The sequence below is a fragment of the Triturus cristatus genome, chromosome 4_1 (genome assembly GCF_964204655.1).
Source record: "Triturus cristatus chromosome 4_1, aTriCri1.1, whole genome shotgun sequence".
In the NCBI taxonomy this organism is placed as follows: Eukaryota; Metazoa; Chordata; class Amphibia; order Caudata; family Salamandridae; genus Triturus; species Triturus cristatus.
Genome location: NC_140585.1, coordinates 615,934,520 through 615,951,538, shown reverse-complemented (window position 1 = coordinate 615,951,538; position 17,019 = coordinate 615,934,520). Strand labels below are relative to the sequence as shown.

At 44.3% G+C, this 17,019-nt stretch overlaps 1 protein-coding gene across 1 annotated transcript in view; it reads left to right on the top strand.

The window, feature by feature from the left end:
• PTPRQ (protein tyrosine phosphatase receptor type Q) overlaps positions 1-17,019 on the top strand; it is a 1,724,016-nt gene that overhangs the window by 1,531,527 nt on the left and 175,470 nt on the right. The window contains exons 58-59 of the mRNA XM_085652983.1: positions 7,641-7,667; positions 10,210-10,291. Coding sequence (XP_085509109.1) covers positions 7,641-7,667; positions 10,210-10,291 — 109 coding nt within the window. The remainder of the gene's footprint in view (positions 1-7,640; positions 7,668-10,209; positions 10,292-17,019) is intronic.

Here is a 17,019-nt window from a genome sequence, read left to right as displayed (position 1 = left end):
ATTGCAGTTAACAGAAAAAACAAATAATCCAGTAAGAAAATCATCAAACGTTTCACCATCCTCTTGAGCTCTAGTATAAAACTTGAACCTATTGAGAGGAATGCTGGACATAGATTTAAATCTTGCCTCAAACCACATCTTTGCTTCCTCAAAGACATTCCTGTCTCCACTCCCTTTAGCTTGCGGAAGTGTCCTAAACACCACTTGACCTTCCGAACCCAAGCAATGTGGAAAAATACTTTTTATCTTTCATCTGCTAGTCTTTCTCCATCAATGGCTTTATGATAGGTTAAAACTCCTCTTTTCACCTCACCCATGGGAAGGGAGGTTCTCCCTTAGCTTGGAGAAACTGATAGGGAGGGTCAAATTGCATTATAAGGCAAAATAGCAGTTCCGCCAAAACTAAGAAAAATATTAGCAATTACTGTATTATAAGATCAAGCAAAAAACAAAAAAAAACACACCCCAAACACAAAAGTGCCTCTCATTGGTTAAAAAAGAATTCCTTACTTGAGAAATAATCGTCAATATTTCTCTCACCACAAAAGAACGGAGATAACAGCATGCTCTCCACCACAATAGACGTATGTAACAGACAGTGGCTGGGGAGCAACAAACCTCATGGAGGTAGCAAAGCTATGCAACAGATGTGTGCGTAGAGAACATGGTCACATGAGTATACCTTCCATCACATGCAGAGTCGTATGAAAAGCCGGAAGAATGTGGAAGGCTCATGTATGAGGCATGCGGTAAGATAAACAAGTGAGTGTGAAAGATGCAGCCCACGCTGGCAGTTGGTGGAGCATACGACCTACAATAAAATAACCACAAAAAGTCCTCGGTTTGAAGAGAAGAGTAAAGTCTTAAAAGTCTGTAGCCTTGAATTCTAATGAGGCTGTGGAGGTGTGGCAATAATCCATAATTCAGAACACAAAATCCAAAGTCAGCAGATAAATTCAATACATGTTAATTTATTGAAGACAAAATTGCTCCTCTGCAGTAGTGTCATTAACTAGTCGCCAAATTTGTAATAATCCAAGGTAGAGCATAGTTTATATAAAATCTTTATTGGTTGCGGCACAGTACAAGGGGACCACCACATGCAAATCCTGTAGACCAACTAACTCCAGTTGGAACTTAGAAAAAGTTCCATAGTAATAGGACATTAATGGAAATTAAAGTATTACAACATAGTAAAGACATTACTAAAGAAAGAAAGAACAAGATTATAAGTAAAATGGAACACAATATGAAGCTGCCATTTGCGGGTGTACAGACTTTAATATTTCTAAACTTTATTTCAAAGGAACTGATGTTTGGTTATACTGAACATGGTTCAGAATTCTGAGAAAGCCTTTTCAGGAATGACACACACAAACTGGACAACCTGCATTTGGCGTAAAATGACAATTTTTCCTGTTGCAGACATATTTTCATGTGCATTGTGTGTACTCAAAATGTGTGAATTGTGAGAAATGTGTATTATGTGTGCAGATGCACAATCAAATGTTGTGGCAAATCATTTTGGCAATAACTCAGCCGACATAGTGTCAAACATCAGGCCCACTAAATCTATTAAATTCATTAACTATGCCAGTGTTAAGCAAGTGTACTTGGAAGTACAATATGTAGTAATTTGTTTTAAATGTGTTTTTAACCCCTTCGACGCTTGTGACGGAACGGTTCCGTCATGCACGTCGGTTGGGCTGTGCTTATGACGGAACCGTTCCGTCATGGCCCCGCCCGCGCTCAGATCCTTCAGCACTGCGCGGGAATCCGCGCAGCGCTGAAGGGGTTAAATTGATCTCGTAATCCGTTATCCCCTTGCTTCCAAAACGAACACAACCTCAACGGCAGCCATTTTGTAATACTCTGATTTTACACTGGTTTATCCACGGTGTCCTACTTGTTACAGTCTCTGAAGAGTACAAACACTTTTGGCCTGGTCTGCCCTCTTTCAAACACTTGTGTTACGTGAGAAGGGCAGGTTACTCTGGGTGATGTACATTCAATTGTGCCAATAAAACTGAATAACCACCATTCAGTGCCAACTGCAATGTCCTTAATTCTCGACCATTCTCAATAGCTGTAAGTATTTCGAGGACAGTATCATGACAGGGCTCACTCTAGCTATTGCTGTCAACGTTTCCTGCTCTTACAGGAAACCTAACCCCTTTGACTCCAGTCCCTTTGGGGTAGTTACTTATGCAGTATGGTGAACACAGTATATCACATGCACACAAGCTATGTGTTTACTGAAGCAATCTTTCCTTTGCTACTGAGAAGCACATGATGAAAACTACATGTTCAAAATACTTTTGTGCTTTAATAAGTAACAAAACACATTTCAATTGTTAAACCAACCTTAAATTGGTAGACTGTACATTTTAAATGCCCTAATCTGACAATGGAAAATAAGAAATCCAGTCAGATTAAGAGCCAGTTAGATTTTTTTAAATACGTTTTATTTTATCACATGCATCTGAAAGCATGTAGCACGAGTTATTCATAAACTCAGTAGTGTTATCATTCACAAAGGAGAAAACCTAAAATGAGAAACTTGAACTGAACAAAGAAAATATTGTCAGGTGCTTCAAAGGCACTATGTAGTGAATTGATTTTCATTCATAACTTGAAAATAAACTGGCCTCTGCGCCTACAAGCCTCTCATTCACCGTTAATCGAACTGGCCTCTCAATCCTGATCAGGATTCATGGTGCCGCTCTCTTGTCTGATAGGCAGAAATAGCAGTGAGAAAAAGATCACTTCACTTGGGATATTGAAAGGACAGCAACTGTTGTCTTTGCTCTAACAGACGTGTTCTTTTGAATATTTCAGTTCTCCACTGATAGATGCTTTCTATCCCATCGATTACATATGGGTTTCTGAACATATAACGAGTTGCCTGAAAGACCATTTCAGTTGATTCTGGTTGGAGATTGAAACTGGTGATCGGTATCTGATCATTTCAGTTGGAATACCTTACACCACTAAAACTGAGGCATCCTTTATAAACTACAGTCTAAAAACCCCTCTACCACAAATGGATGCAATAATAACCATTTGGAACTGGTCAAATGGAATTTGCAAGTACAATAAACAAGCATTGTCAAAGCCAAAAGCTCTTGGTGAAAGACCTATTGGCTTTGTAATTGTGTTTTTTAGCTATGTTGTACAGCAGCGCGGCTACTGTGCAACATGGCTGAAATGTTTTAAAAGGTCTATGACGGTGTCTGCATCATAGCACTTTTTTGTAAATTGCTGGTAGAGAGGGAGGGCAGGAAATAAAAGCAAGACAGAGGGAGGGCGAGCATGTGGGTTGGCAAGACAGACAAATAGTTAAAAATAAGAAAGCTCTTTGACAAGACCTCTGCTGGCCATATCATAGAGCATTTCTTTTTGCAAGGCAGGATGCAAAATGAAGAGGGGGTGGTAGGGAATACAGATAGAGTGATGCAGTGGTAGACGACATGGTCAGAGGGAGGAGACAAGAGACAAGACAGTTAGAGGGACAGTGTGCTGGAGAGGCTGAGAGCAAGCACACAAACACATTCACTCAGAAGGAGTGCTTCCATCAAGAGGAAAAGGTAGCCCACACAAGGCAAGCAGTGGAATGACACACTACACATCTTCACTCATTCTGCTCTGTACCAATGTACTCTACAGCACTCAGTGCCAATGCTCTAAGCCCCCTGAATCATGAGAAAATAATAATGCCTAATTTTGGTCCATGGTCGTTCCTGTCTTGGTCTCTTTCTTTTATTTAAGTCAAATTCCTTTCTAATGAAACTGTTTCTAGTTTAAAAGACGTGTGTCTTTGTTTTGTATTTCCTTACATTATTTCCTGCCGAACTCCTTTCTATTTGAACTATTCATATAGTTTAAAACCCTGGCGAAAATTCCAAGTATCTAGATACAACTGGTTTCAACTGGATATAGTTGCAGGCATGTCAGTCGTTGGCCAATCCCTGAAGATCTGTAGGGAAAATTCCAGTTCAAAATTTGCCACATCTTCTAACTGGAAATTGGTGTCTAATGGTGCTTGCTGTGTTCTTCTCTGATATTTTTAAGAGTGAAAAATGTGTTAGTGTTCTCCATTAAAGATAAGTGATCCAATGTCCAAAAACCGCCATATCCTGTAGTGGTATCTAGTAAAAAGCCTACCACATGGGAGGGTCGTCATAGAGATGAAGAGGAAGTAAAGTCAGCACATCCTTACCAAACAGAAGTAAGCAAATGAGAGCAACGATGAAGCCAGAAAAGGGAAGACAATGGGTGGGTTCTAAGCCCATTGTAAGCTAAGAAAATGTCTCACAAGCGACAGCATAAGCACTGTCTGTGGCGTGATATGGAAGTTAGATAGAAGGAATGCTTGGAATAATCATAACCCTTAGAATTGCTCAGTTTGTTTTTGTAATAAATTGGGTTACTGATTGAGGTGGAGGGTGAAACCCTATTCAAGCAGCAACCACATTCCTTGTCAGGGTGACATGACAAGCAAACCCCAAATTAACCTGTGCCCAACCCTCTGGTAGCTTGGCACAGAGCAGTCAGGCTCAACTTAGAGGCAATGTATAAAGTATTTATGCAGCACTTCCAACCATAATAAAGTGAAAACACAACACAAGAAAGATCTCAAACAGATTTAGAAATATAGATTAAAGTTGAATACATAAATCAAGACCTTAACAACAGGAATCCAATCAGTAAAACCATAGATATACACTTTTAAAAATGTAAGTGAAAATAGCGCCAACAAGCGCCAACTGTCAATATCTGGTCAGGCTGGACCGGTACAAAGTCACAATTTCAGGCTGACGATGATGGAGCACAGACCAGCTACAGGGACTCACTTAGGTCCGCTGAACACAGTACCTTAATCCTGGGTGTGAAGAGATGCGGAGTTCCGCAATGAGGATAAGTCGCAAAGCAGAGGCGATCGAGGTCTGGGAAAGGAGATGCATCGCACAGCAGCATTTCAATGGAACTGTGAAGTGTGACGCGATATCCTTGCATGAAGAGGTGGAGTGCAGCGGCTATCCCAATCTGCGTTGGGCGAAGGGGATGTCCTTGCGTGGAGATGTGTCAAGCAGTGGCACTTCTCATGGGCTGCAGTAGGTGATGCAGAATCCCTGCATTGGGGAAGTCCACACAGCAGAGGTGATGCGTTAGTTCTGCTGACTCCACAGATGGGCTGGTAGAGTACCATCAAGACCACTTACAAGGGTCCAGGACTGGGTTGGTACCTTACGGGATGGCCAAACTCACAGATGGCAGAGCCCAGGTGCTGGGTTCAAGCTTGCTGGAAGCATGCTCTGTACCCGAGGCTTCTGCTCAGGAGGCCACCCAACTAGCTCTTGAATTCACTCTGCATTCCTGGGTTTAGAGTTGCAGATTCAGTCCTTCTCACCCAGGTAAGAGGGCAGCAGGGCAGAAGGTCAGCACAGTAGGGTTGCAGTCCTTCCAAGCAGCAGTCCAGCAGAGTGGTAGTTCTTTCAGCAGCACAGCAGTACATCTTCTTGGCAAAGTCCACAGTGCCCATAAGTGTGCTGAAGAGTTGGGTCTAAGAGTCAAATATTTATACCTAGTGCCCACTTTGAAGTAGAGGAAGCTTCTAAAGATTTCCACCCCCTGCAGTATCAGGCATACCCTTCCTCTCTGCCCTGGCCATAGCTTGTCTGGAGTCACAAAAGACTAGTGACAAACCCTATGTGAGGGTGCTTATGCAAACCCTTTGTGATGTGCAAGTGTGGTGGTTGACAGCTCCTCCCCCTTGTTAACTCAGAGTATCCCATACTGCCAAGACCTATCTTCCCTTTGTCTCACTGTCTGGGAGCAATACACAAGACCAGCTGCCAGCTATACCTAGTCATGTGACGCAGGATCAGGCTGCAGGCACCAAATGATTAGAACAAGAAAATGCTAAATTTCTAAAAGTGGCATTTGCAAACTTGTGGCTGAAAATCTTACTTTACCATTACGAAGGCTTATAATTATGATTCTTTAGACACCAAACTTGAACTGTGTGATCTCTGCACCTGCTCCCTATTGAAAGTTATTGCATATTAAATGTAATAAAGAAACCCAATATTATCCTTTGGGAGAGGTAGGCCTTACAGTAATGAATAATGAATTTACGAGTTTTTCACTACCAGGACATGTAAAACTTAAATAAAGATTTCCAACTATTTAAATATATATTAGCCCTGCCCTATGGGCTGTTCAGGGCCTACACTTGGGGTGGCTTATATGTATTAAAAAGGAAGAGTTATGCCTGGCAAATGGTTTATTCTTCCAGGTCGAAGTGACAGTTTAACAACCACACACACAGGCTACAACGGCAGGCCTGATAAAGGTTTAAAGGGCTACTTAAGTGGGTGGCACAATGAGTGCTGCAGGCGGCAGGCCCACTAGTAGCATGTAATTTACAGGCCCTGGATACATGTAGTACCACTTGACTAGGAATTTACAAGTAAATTAATTAGGCCAACTGGGTGTAAGCCAATTCTAACACGTTTAAAGGAGAGAGCAACATGCACTTTAGCACTGGTTGGCAGTAGTAAAATGCTCAGAGTCCTAAAAGCCAACAAAAACGGGTTAAGAAATCTGAAGGGTGAAGGCAAAAATTTAGGGATGACCCAGAAGAAAGGGCCAAGTCCAGTGGTTTTGTTATATTTAATGATTTAACTACTTATTTTCTTGTACTCTGTGTTTTCTAGTCAATACCATTGGAAACACGATTTTGCCCAGAGATGGCTATTATAGTTCACTGTGCCCTATAGATGAAGTCCGATGTGCCTGCAAGAAAGTTGCTTGTGGTCCCATACAAAGGTTATGTGGCCTAGTATTCCGTCTGGACTCCCACTTCTGGGGTGGAAAAACAGACTCATTTGATTTGTAAATAGCTGGTCCTTTTCTGTCATGACACAATGAGCCAAAATCGATGAGTTTAAATAATACTCAGAATAATATGATTGGTTCTGATTCATTAAAGCATTCTTTACAGCACATGTTTATGTTGTTCAAGCAGTCTGTCCCAGACAACACTCAAGGAGACATGGGTATTCTCAAACATAGCTTACGTAGGACGATGTGCCATAGGACTCACTGACGTGGGCCATTGAGGCTAAAATCGGTCTGATTTTGAATGTATTCCCATAGAGGAGTTGTGGCTGGTATTGCTGGCTGTATTGCCTTTTCTATATTGGACCTGAGAATGATTTCCAATTGGCCAGTCTCTCTCTGTAATGTCACAGTGAGAAAAAACAATGGAATGTAATGCTACCTACAGCAATGACAATAGTATCGATTAATTCAACCATTCCATCAATCATATGGTTATTTTACTCAAAGGGAATTTCTAGCAGTGTATGTGAAATACTGCAACAGAAATATGCAATATGTAACCTATTTGATTAAGTGACTGCTGAAAAATTGTCCAACTAATTGCTATTAATTTGCTCCTGCCTGAATGTGAGGCTTTTTTATAGAAAAATAAATTATTTATTTGCAAAACATGTTCTTATGTTACTTAGTTGCAATGAGCAGGTTGGCCTATTGTTGCATGCAGAACTTCAAGAGAATTCATGCAGTATTTACTATTTTACAACTTGTTCTGTTTAACTTAATCTCTGTTGCAGGTTGCTTAGTTATAGAAAATCGCTCAAGTAAGTTTATTCTAAATGTGTGCGACTGTAGTAATATAGCTAGCTTTGTGGGTCCTTTCCGTGTGTTTATTAGAGCAAGCCTCCTACTTGGGTATAAATCATAAACGCATGACTAATTGCATGGTAACTGGAGAAATGCTTTCTCTCTCTCTGGGGTGAAGCTTGCATGTCTGTGTTTTAGCTTGGGAAGCAATACGGGGATATTTAAACTCCCGGGGTTAAAAACTGTGTAATTATTCAATGAGGTCACCACCATTTTGTGTAATATGCTCTAAACCGCTGCAAGAGCGGAAAATGTTTCGTGAGAGATAAAGTTATGATGTTCTCTAGAAACCAGAATTAATTCCAGGATATGCCATTTGTTAAAATAAAAACCTTGCACTGAAATCATAAATCTTGGAAAAAAAACACTGGAAAACGTTTTTAAAAAAATAATATTTTGTATAATTTATGCATCCACATGCAGCACTCCAGCTCCCTATGATAGCAATGCCTAATTTTGGTCTATGGTCGTTCCTATCTTGGCCTCTTTCTTTTATTTGTAAAATTCCTTTCTAATTAATCTGTTCATACCCGTCTTGGCTTTGTCTAACTTTAATTTCTGTCAAACGTCTTTCTGTTTAAACTATTCATATAGTTTAAAAACCCTGGTGAAAAAATCCTAGGTGACAATTTACAAATGGTTTCAACTGGATATAGTTGTATTGTTGTGGGGAAATTTCCAGTTCAATTGTGCCACTTCTTCTAACTGGACATTGGTGTCTAATGGCTCTTTCTGTGTTGTCTTTGATACTTTGAAAAGCGAAGTTTCTCTAGTGTTCTCCATTAAATATAAGTGATCCAATGTCCCAAAAAATCCATATACCGCAGTGGTATCTAGTAAAAAGTATTTTGTAAATGGTCTAGTGAAATTTCCACCAGGGAATGTGGCATGTGTGTATGTGTCCTTTCAGTAGCAGCTTCTTCATCGGGTCTGTGTACATTTAATTACAGAAGGTCGTTTTTGTGCATTTGCTGCATTCTTTTCCCATAAGGAACAGTCCATATATTCTGCCTAGTAGACCGGTTGCTCCATGCCAATGTTGGGTGTAGTCACAGAGGGCCACGGGACTCATTTCTTCCTAGGAATTCATCTGAAGTTTAGAAACATGAGCAGCTTGCTAACACTCGGGCCTGATTTCACGGTTGTGCAGACGTATTTGGCTAGCAAACACTAATGATTTGTATTGATGAATGATTAGAAGGCACTTGGCCTAGAACTCTCTGGCAAAGAACCTGCCGCTCTGAGCGTGGCGCTCTGAATTCTGCCTGAGGGGGTGGGCACGACTAACAAAGTTGGTGCAGGTCAAGGCTGCACGATCCGTGACTGACTCTCCACCATCCTTTCCAGCTTAAATATCTCTGTCCCAAGCAGGACTATGATGGAGTTGCACGTCTGCCGGAGCTGTCACTGACTCTGTAACAGCTCTACCAGTCTTTCCCATCCACAGGCCTGGGCTGGGGCAGACTTAGTACCAGCCCAGCTTGATCTGTGCCTGACTGCACAGGTGCTCATCATACCTTTCACAGAGTAAGACCTGTAGGAAACAGTTGCTTGTAGCTGTGGACCAGGAGCCACACTGCAAACACTGCCCAGTGTCCCACTCTGCACAGAAGCACACCCATGAGTGCATGCACCATGCACTGCCGAGTACAGTGAGGTGAATGGCAGGAAATGCTCACTTGCCAATGCAGGTGTGGTATGTGCCTGTGCAGGAATTGTGCATTTGTGAACGGTGGGCCAGCTGTTTCAAGCTACTGGTCCACCTTTACAGGAGGTGGCCATCCAGCCTTCCTTTCAATGGGGGCAGTGACCGCTCAGCTGGTTGGTGCAGTGAGTCAGTGAATCGACTTGCAGGGGGATGCCTGGGGGTCACTTGGACCTCGGTGACCCTCCTCCCAAGGGGCACCCTCGGGAGGCTCACTGACTGTGCACCTCCTCTATGTTGCGCACAGTCAGAGTGCCTCCTGACAGTCTCTGCGTCTGCACCTTTATCTGTGATATGGAGCAGGTGCAAAGGTAAAGGATTCCATCACTTGCATGGGGCCATGGCCTAGGCCAATGAAGCGATGCTCCATGGGCAACACACATTACACATGGGATCGCAAAAGCATCTGCGGCCCCTCCTGTAATACGGCAGTGCCTGGGGTGCACAAGAAAAGGTCCGAAATGCCTGTTGCGCACCAGAGCTCTATGTATATTATGCCCCCACGTCTTCTTTGTGCTTTGCGGTGAGCTGAGTAGCTGAATTCAAGTCCCTCGCTACCTTTCCTTATTCAGTGTTTCTTTTCTATCTGAACTGGTTTTTTTTTACCCCCTCTACCCTATGTGCTTTCGTCATATATTGTAAGCTACATCTGTTCGTCCTGCATAGGGCCCTGCCATGAACCGCGGCCCGCTCTAGGATGTGCCACTCTCTACTGCGCCTTGCAAACTGTGAAAGCAGAAGATTAAAGAGGAAAAGAGATCTCATTCCATGATTATTTTTATCTCTCCTTCCAGGCCGATCTCCAAAAAAGCCTTTCTGCAGCACGTGGAGGAGCTCTGCGCAAACAACAACCTAAAGTTTCAGGAAGAATTCTCGGTATGTTGCAAGCAGTTGTCACAACATTGTGAGACCGCCGGTCGGTTCATGGGTCAGATTTCATGTCCATTTTCAGCAGCCGAGGTCGGCCTTGATAATCAATACCCAATTACCATGTTGGTTGTTTGGACAGTAATGTTACACGGATTTGGACAGTGCAATTCACACCGCAACCTCTAGCGCACCACACCTCAGGTGTCAGAAACAGCCGCCCCCCCTTGCCCCTCCCCTGCACCACCACCATTATTTCAAGAGGACGCACCACTATCTAAAGCCTGCAGATTGCGACACAACATAATAAGCCGGATAGCTGGGTAGGTTCAACAAATGCTGCAGCCATCTACAGCAAACTTGCATTTCACAGATTTCAATTCCGGGAAGGCTGATACGTGCTTCAATCTTTCCTGTTTTGATACAATGTATACGATTGGCAGGCATAATAATACAACCCCTTAGTTACAGCTCCCACAACTTGCAAAGTATACACCGTTAAGGCCAAAACAGAAGATACTAGTATCACCCACTACTTATGAAGTAAAGAGTCCTTTAAAATTTCAAATAAATGCATTTACATAAATAATTTGATTTCCTAACTCGGGTTACTCGTTGTATGTAAACGAGGCTATGCAAATTTATCTCTTCTTATGTGGTGTGAAATATAGATTAACTTCCTCTGCACCTACTTGAGTAAGTGTGTAGAAAACGCGAGGAAATTTACTAAGCAGTGCATTTTTACAGAACGTATGTAGGAAGAAGTGTAGTGTTTTAATAACATGGAGAGACTACAGCAAAAAAACAAAATTGCATATTTGTTTCTAATAATAGAGGCTTCAGCTTACCTGTGGAGTACGTGGCTTTATTTCTCACCACTGAGTACCCACATTAGGTGCACCTGGTGCAGAAAGAAAAATGCACTCCTTGTAGTGTTAGTGCATGTGATGAAGAGAGTGCAGAAGGTAATCACCAGTTGAAACAGCTACAATTTAGTTACCTCAGAAACAAAAAAGAAAATACATCAAAAAATGTCCTAAGCACCAGCCAAGCACAAATAAATATACCGTCCTACATAGTTCCAGAAAAAATACTCACCAGTGAAGCATAGAGCGCCGACCACAACCTACAGTTAAAGGAGACACACAAACCAGCATGCACATTTATCTGGATGGAATATAATGTAAGTTAGTTTCACCAGTGCAGCCGAGACCTCGAGCCTTAATGGAAATGAATGGGGATTAATGCTCTTGGACATGCCAAGTCCACTTTAAATGCTCTAGTGCTTCTTCGATGATGTTACCACGTAAGCGGCAGAGCACTTCTCCCATTCGTGTTTCATTAGTCTTACTATAGTTTGTGATAGTCTAGCTTTTAAAAAGCCATAGGATGCTCACCTGAATTGTCAGACCCAAATATGAAGCAAACGCTGGTCAGTTTTTAGAACCATTCATAGAATGTAAAAAAAAAATAGATTTTAGCCTCTGATTCAAAGTCGTTACTGAAAGTTCAACACTGTTTGAACTTCTCCTTTTTTAATGCATTACACGATAGGTCCATACTTAAGTATGGTGTAGCATGGGTGTGTAGAATGGAGCCATTTGACTCATTTGGCGAAGTGTTCGGGATACTATGGGCCCACACAATAAAACACACTGTTCCGTCACAAGATCCATTCAGGGCAGTGGCACATGTCCTTGAAAGGTATAAGATCCCTTGGTATACAAAATCCATTCAGGGCAGTGGCACATGTCCTTGAAAGGTATAATGGGGCTTTGGGGGGGCGGCCGACCGGGGTTTTTGGGCCGGGTGGTGTGGCCTGAGCCCAATTGGGCTCGCGCTTGGGCTACCTTTGGGCTGGGCGGGGGAATATTGCCGGCCATTTCGGGAACCATGTCACCATTTTGGAAGGTGACACGGCTGCCGAAATCTCCGTAGTTAGGGAAAGTTTTTTCCCACCCAATTTTTAGGGGGGGGGGGGCGTATTTGTTCTTATATGGTACATTTTTTCTTGGCATGTTTTCATTGGGTAGAGGTGCATCAGGGGGAAATGATATGTATTTTGTCTGTCGCCTGAAGCAGGTGCGTGGCGTCAGTTGCCTGTTTTGGCTAGTTTGTTACTGTTTCAGTTTTGGTTGGGGACAGGTAGGTAATGAGTTTAGGTAGGTTATACTTAGTTAGAGAAGATGTTACAGGGTTTAAGGGTTAACAGTTATTGATCGAGTAGGTAGATCTTTAGACTGGTTGAGAAGCAGGTTACACAGTTTTTAAAGGGGTGAAAGTTATTGATTAATTTGGGGATGTTAAATAAAGTGCAATTGTGTTTGGGGAAAACAATAGGGGAGAGGTGGATACGTACATGTATTTTGTATAGTTAGATGTAATTTTGTAAGGCAAAGGCCAAGGTTATGTTCGTATAAGGTGCACCTGTCTTCAATAAAGCGACTTTTTTCACACTTATGGTGAATCAATTGTGGTTCGTTCCGTACACTTCGGCCCAAGATCTCATGGTATGCCCAACACCTCATTGGCAATGTTTTCACAATCTAGAGAACAGTTCAAGCATTACTTCTGTGGAGTAATTAAAATACATTTCCCATGATGCTCTACAGATGAGCTATAGATCACGCTTTAGCCCATGCATATCACAATATAAGAACGTCAAGAGAGTCTGGCCTGCCGATCCTCAACATTAAACTAAACACTACTGTGCACACATACAGCCTTGGAATTGCCTAGCTGTTTGTCTTATGGAAACTGTAAACTTTCATAACAACGTAAATCCTCCAGGAAAAAGTTAGACTGTTTTTCTAAGTGTCTACTTTTTATGGCTATCAAATAGGTTTCGACTGCCGTTCTGTTGTTCCTGGGTATCAGTGCGGGTCAGAGCACGGTTCATTTTATGGAATTCCGATTTGTCAGTCTCTGGTTACTTTCATGTGGATTTTTAGATTCATCATGCCCCTCCCACTGGCTAGGCCTGCACGAAGGTTCCGACTCCAGCCATTGCTTGCCAGACCAGCAGGTAATACCGTTCACCTCCCTGTGGGAAGTGCACACCCGCTCTGACAAGACGAATGGCACGTCCTGCAGTTTCTGGCTATGCCTCTCTCAGTGACGTGAAGTGTGCTCGGCTGCAGCATCATGGCGCCCTCCCTGGCAGCTGCCCGGGGCTGGGGGCTCCTACCTCGGAGCCGAAGAACAGCGCTTTTCAGAGCTAGCTCTGTCTGTCTGGAGTGGCACTGATCCCATTTGGAAAGACTTGTTCCACAATGTAATAAAAACCGCACACTCATTCAGTTGCAGTTATAAGATTTACAGCCATTGGTCTTCACATAGCAATCAGTCTGTATTTCTGTATATGACAGGGAGTTCTGGCAATACATGTTTTTCTCCAAAAGGCACACTCTTGTATGTATTCCTTATTTTACTTTATGACACATCACATTATGTAGCTGAGACGACTTTCCGTTCTACCCACTGTTTCCACTATCTGCTGCTATTAACATGGTGTGATTTGTACGTGTTCAGATTACATCTTTTTTTTCTCTGCTGGCGTTAAATATAGATGCCAAATGGTGCCAGGATCTCCTCTGGAAAGAATCCCTATTCCTGGCCTGGAAGGCTGACTTTTCAAGCATGTTTTTTTATTTTTTGTGCTGACTGCTATTTACATCTACATTTAGAACATATTTAACGTAAATGTGAAAACAGAACAAAACACATAAATGATTAATTATCAAAACTAAACAACGATCACTGATTTAAACCCCATTAAAATCACTGCGTATGCTTAGGCTTATAAAATCTTTGCAGCTATTTTGAAAAGTAATTATAGGTTTGCACCCAATGAATACTTGTCGGACTGTCATTTCATTTAAAATCATTATTATGGTTATTGCAGTAGAATTCATTTATTTAATAGAGGTTTCAGTTATTGTGCTCTGGTTGCTGTCATATTGCGGCATTGAGGCAGGACACGTTGTATGGTTGTGTTTTTTGAGGCCACAGAGCATTCGATTTTCAAGATTCAACTGTCTTCTTTAACACTATTAAGCCAGCAAAACACCAGTACCATATATATTTCTTAATTTAGAATTTATGGCACATTTGACAAAATGATTCACTGTACTGCTTTCCCAAGAGGGCAAGCAAAATGTCAGGTATAGCACATATCCATCCATCTAGCTCACTATCTAGATACCTATCTATCTATCTCTCCTAACAGTCCCCCTGGTGACAACAAAATAAGTGTTTAAGTAATATTACATTGTCCATAAGCTTCATCAAACATTAAGGGGTAAATTCACAAGAACGTGTGATAACTACGGCAAGAGTAGCTTAACGCAACTCTCAACATCGTAACCCCACGCGGGAAAATTACGCCGTGCCAACCAAGTATTCACAACGCGGTGGTAGCATGCGATAGTCACCAGATAACGCGTCAAATGGCAGCGCAAAAATCAATGCCATGCTGCAAAAATGCGAAACACGAATGCCAAAAAAGCTGCGATGAGGCCAATCATGCTATAAAAAGCCGCAAAAACCAGCGGAAGGCCAGAAAATCCCACGCGTCTGGCGGGAAAATGCACTATAAAAACAACAAAAACAACACACCAGAAAGAATCCAAAGTGCGTAGCAACATGGATGCACCCTGACCCAGCACAGAGGTCAACGCGAACCCCACAAGCCCCACAAACCACCAGCAAGGAACAACGGGGTCGGGGAAGGCCAAGGAGAAGAGGGAGAGGAAGACGGGGTGCAGACCGCAGGAAAACAAGACCAGCGTCACGGAGGTGACAGAACACTACCAGCAACTGACCCACAATCAGACTATCTGGAATGCAGACGGAGTGTCGAGGAGGCCAATGGAGGAGGTGAGAGACCAAACTTTTAATAGTCCGGCAGCGCCAGGGAACAACGCTCTAAGCTCTCGGGTTCTCCTGCCTGGATTACCAATATAACAGAAACACGGGATTCTTCTAGATGGCATCAAAGATCGGTTTATTGGCTGCAGCCAGTAGCAGAGGTCCAACAAGTACCACACAAGTAGGTTGCGAGGAGACTGCTCAATAATACAAGGGGAGGAGCCTAGCGCGCATCTAAGATGGTCGCGTGAGCACAGGGCTCCCCGGACCCTTTCTGCTCCTCGGAATATATCCTGAGATTATCCTGATTTGGTTTATGGAATCTGGGAGATGAAGACCAGCTGATCATATATCTCTTTTTAAAACTCTAATTGGACCTGGGAATCCTGAGTTGTCGTCGTCGGAACTTTTGGGACCCACCCGGCGGAGGTGGCCGGGGTGAAGGTGACCCGTGGGGCCGGGCTGCAATTGAACAACAGCGGCCTCAGCGCGGTGCCAGTTGCCGAGTCAGCGCTTTCGGTTTCGATTTTGGCCTTCAGGAGATCGGCTGGCGTGCGTGCTCAAGGTGGCGAGGTGCCTCCTGGGCCTCTGCCCAAGGCTTGCTTCCATCTGCTACTGGTGGGCCTGACGCCTCCGACCCCCACATCGGTAGTTTGTGGTCCTTTTGCTGGCGCCCGCACACCTTTTGATCGGAGGTCCCATTGAGAGACTGCGCTCGCATGGCGGGCAAAGGGGGTCCGGAGGGGCGCAAGACCAAGGCTTCTCTGCGCGGGGGAGCGGTCCAGAGCAACAACATGGACCGCTACACCCAGGGCAGGGGGCCCCCTGGCGCTACTGGCCTCTCCCCGGATGCTGCGGGGGGAGGCACGACCGTCTCTGCGGAACTTTCCCTGCAGGACATTATGGGCGCCATCGAGGGCATCAGGGAAACCATCGCGACGCAATATGAGGCCCTGGCCCGTAAGATCGACACTGTCGCAATCGATGTCACCCTGATTCGGGCCGACCTCTCCAAAACCAACGAGAAGGTCCAGGCCCTTGATACACGGACCTCCACCCTGGGTGCGGAGGTGTCGGATCTGCGGGCCGCGCTTGGGGACATTAGAGTGGCCAACGACCATATGGCCCGGCGGCTTGAGGACTTCGAGGGACGGGCCCGACGCAACAACATCCGCATCATTGGTGTGCCGGAGTCCTCAGACGGCCGCCCGGTGGACCTCGTGGTCGAGGAACTTATCCTGCAACAGCTGTCCCCGGCTGGCCTAAGTAAATTCTTCGCCGTGGAGCGGGCCCATCGAGTCCCGGGCGGCCGGCCGCGGCCGGGGGCCCCCCCGAGGCCTATCGTGGCTAAACTGTTCCACTACAGGGACCGCGACGCTATTCTGCAGGCTTCACGGACCCGTGGCCCGGTCCGCTACGAGAACTCGACCATCAATTTTTATCCGGACTTCACGCAACTGGTCCAGAAACAGCGGATGGGATTCCAAGGGGTGAAGCGCCGTCTCCGCGAGCTGGGCCTGAAGTATTCGATGATCTACCCGGCGAAACTCCGAGTGGAGCATGGCGAGCGGACAGCCTTTTTTGACTCTCCTGTGGCCGCAAGTGACTGGCTGGACTCGCTGCCGGACGGGGGTGGCCGGCCCGGGCCCTCTGGGGGCACCGCAGGTGACGGGTCCCCTTAGACTGACATTTGGTCCTTGCTTTTGCGGTTTTGCACTGTACAGTTGGGTCTTACTTCTTTTGCATACTGTGTCTTACCAGGACCCGTGAGGGGCGCGGGCGGGTTCGGGTCCCTTTCCTCCTCCGGGGTCTTTTTGTAGAATGGGGTTAGGGGGGCGACAGGCACACTGCAAGTTGGGGGGGGTCAT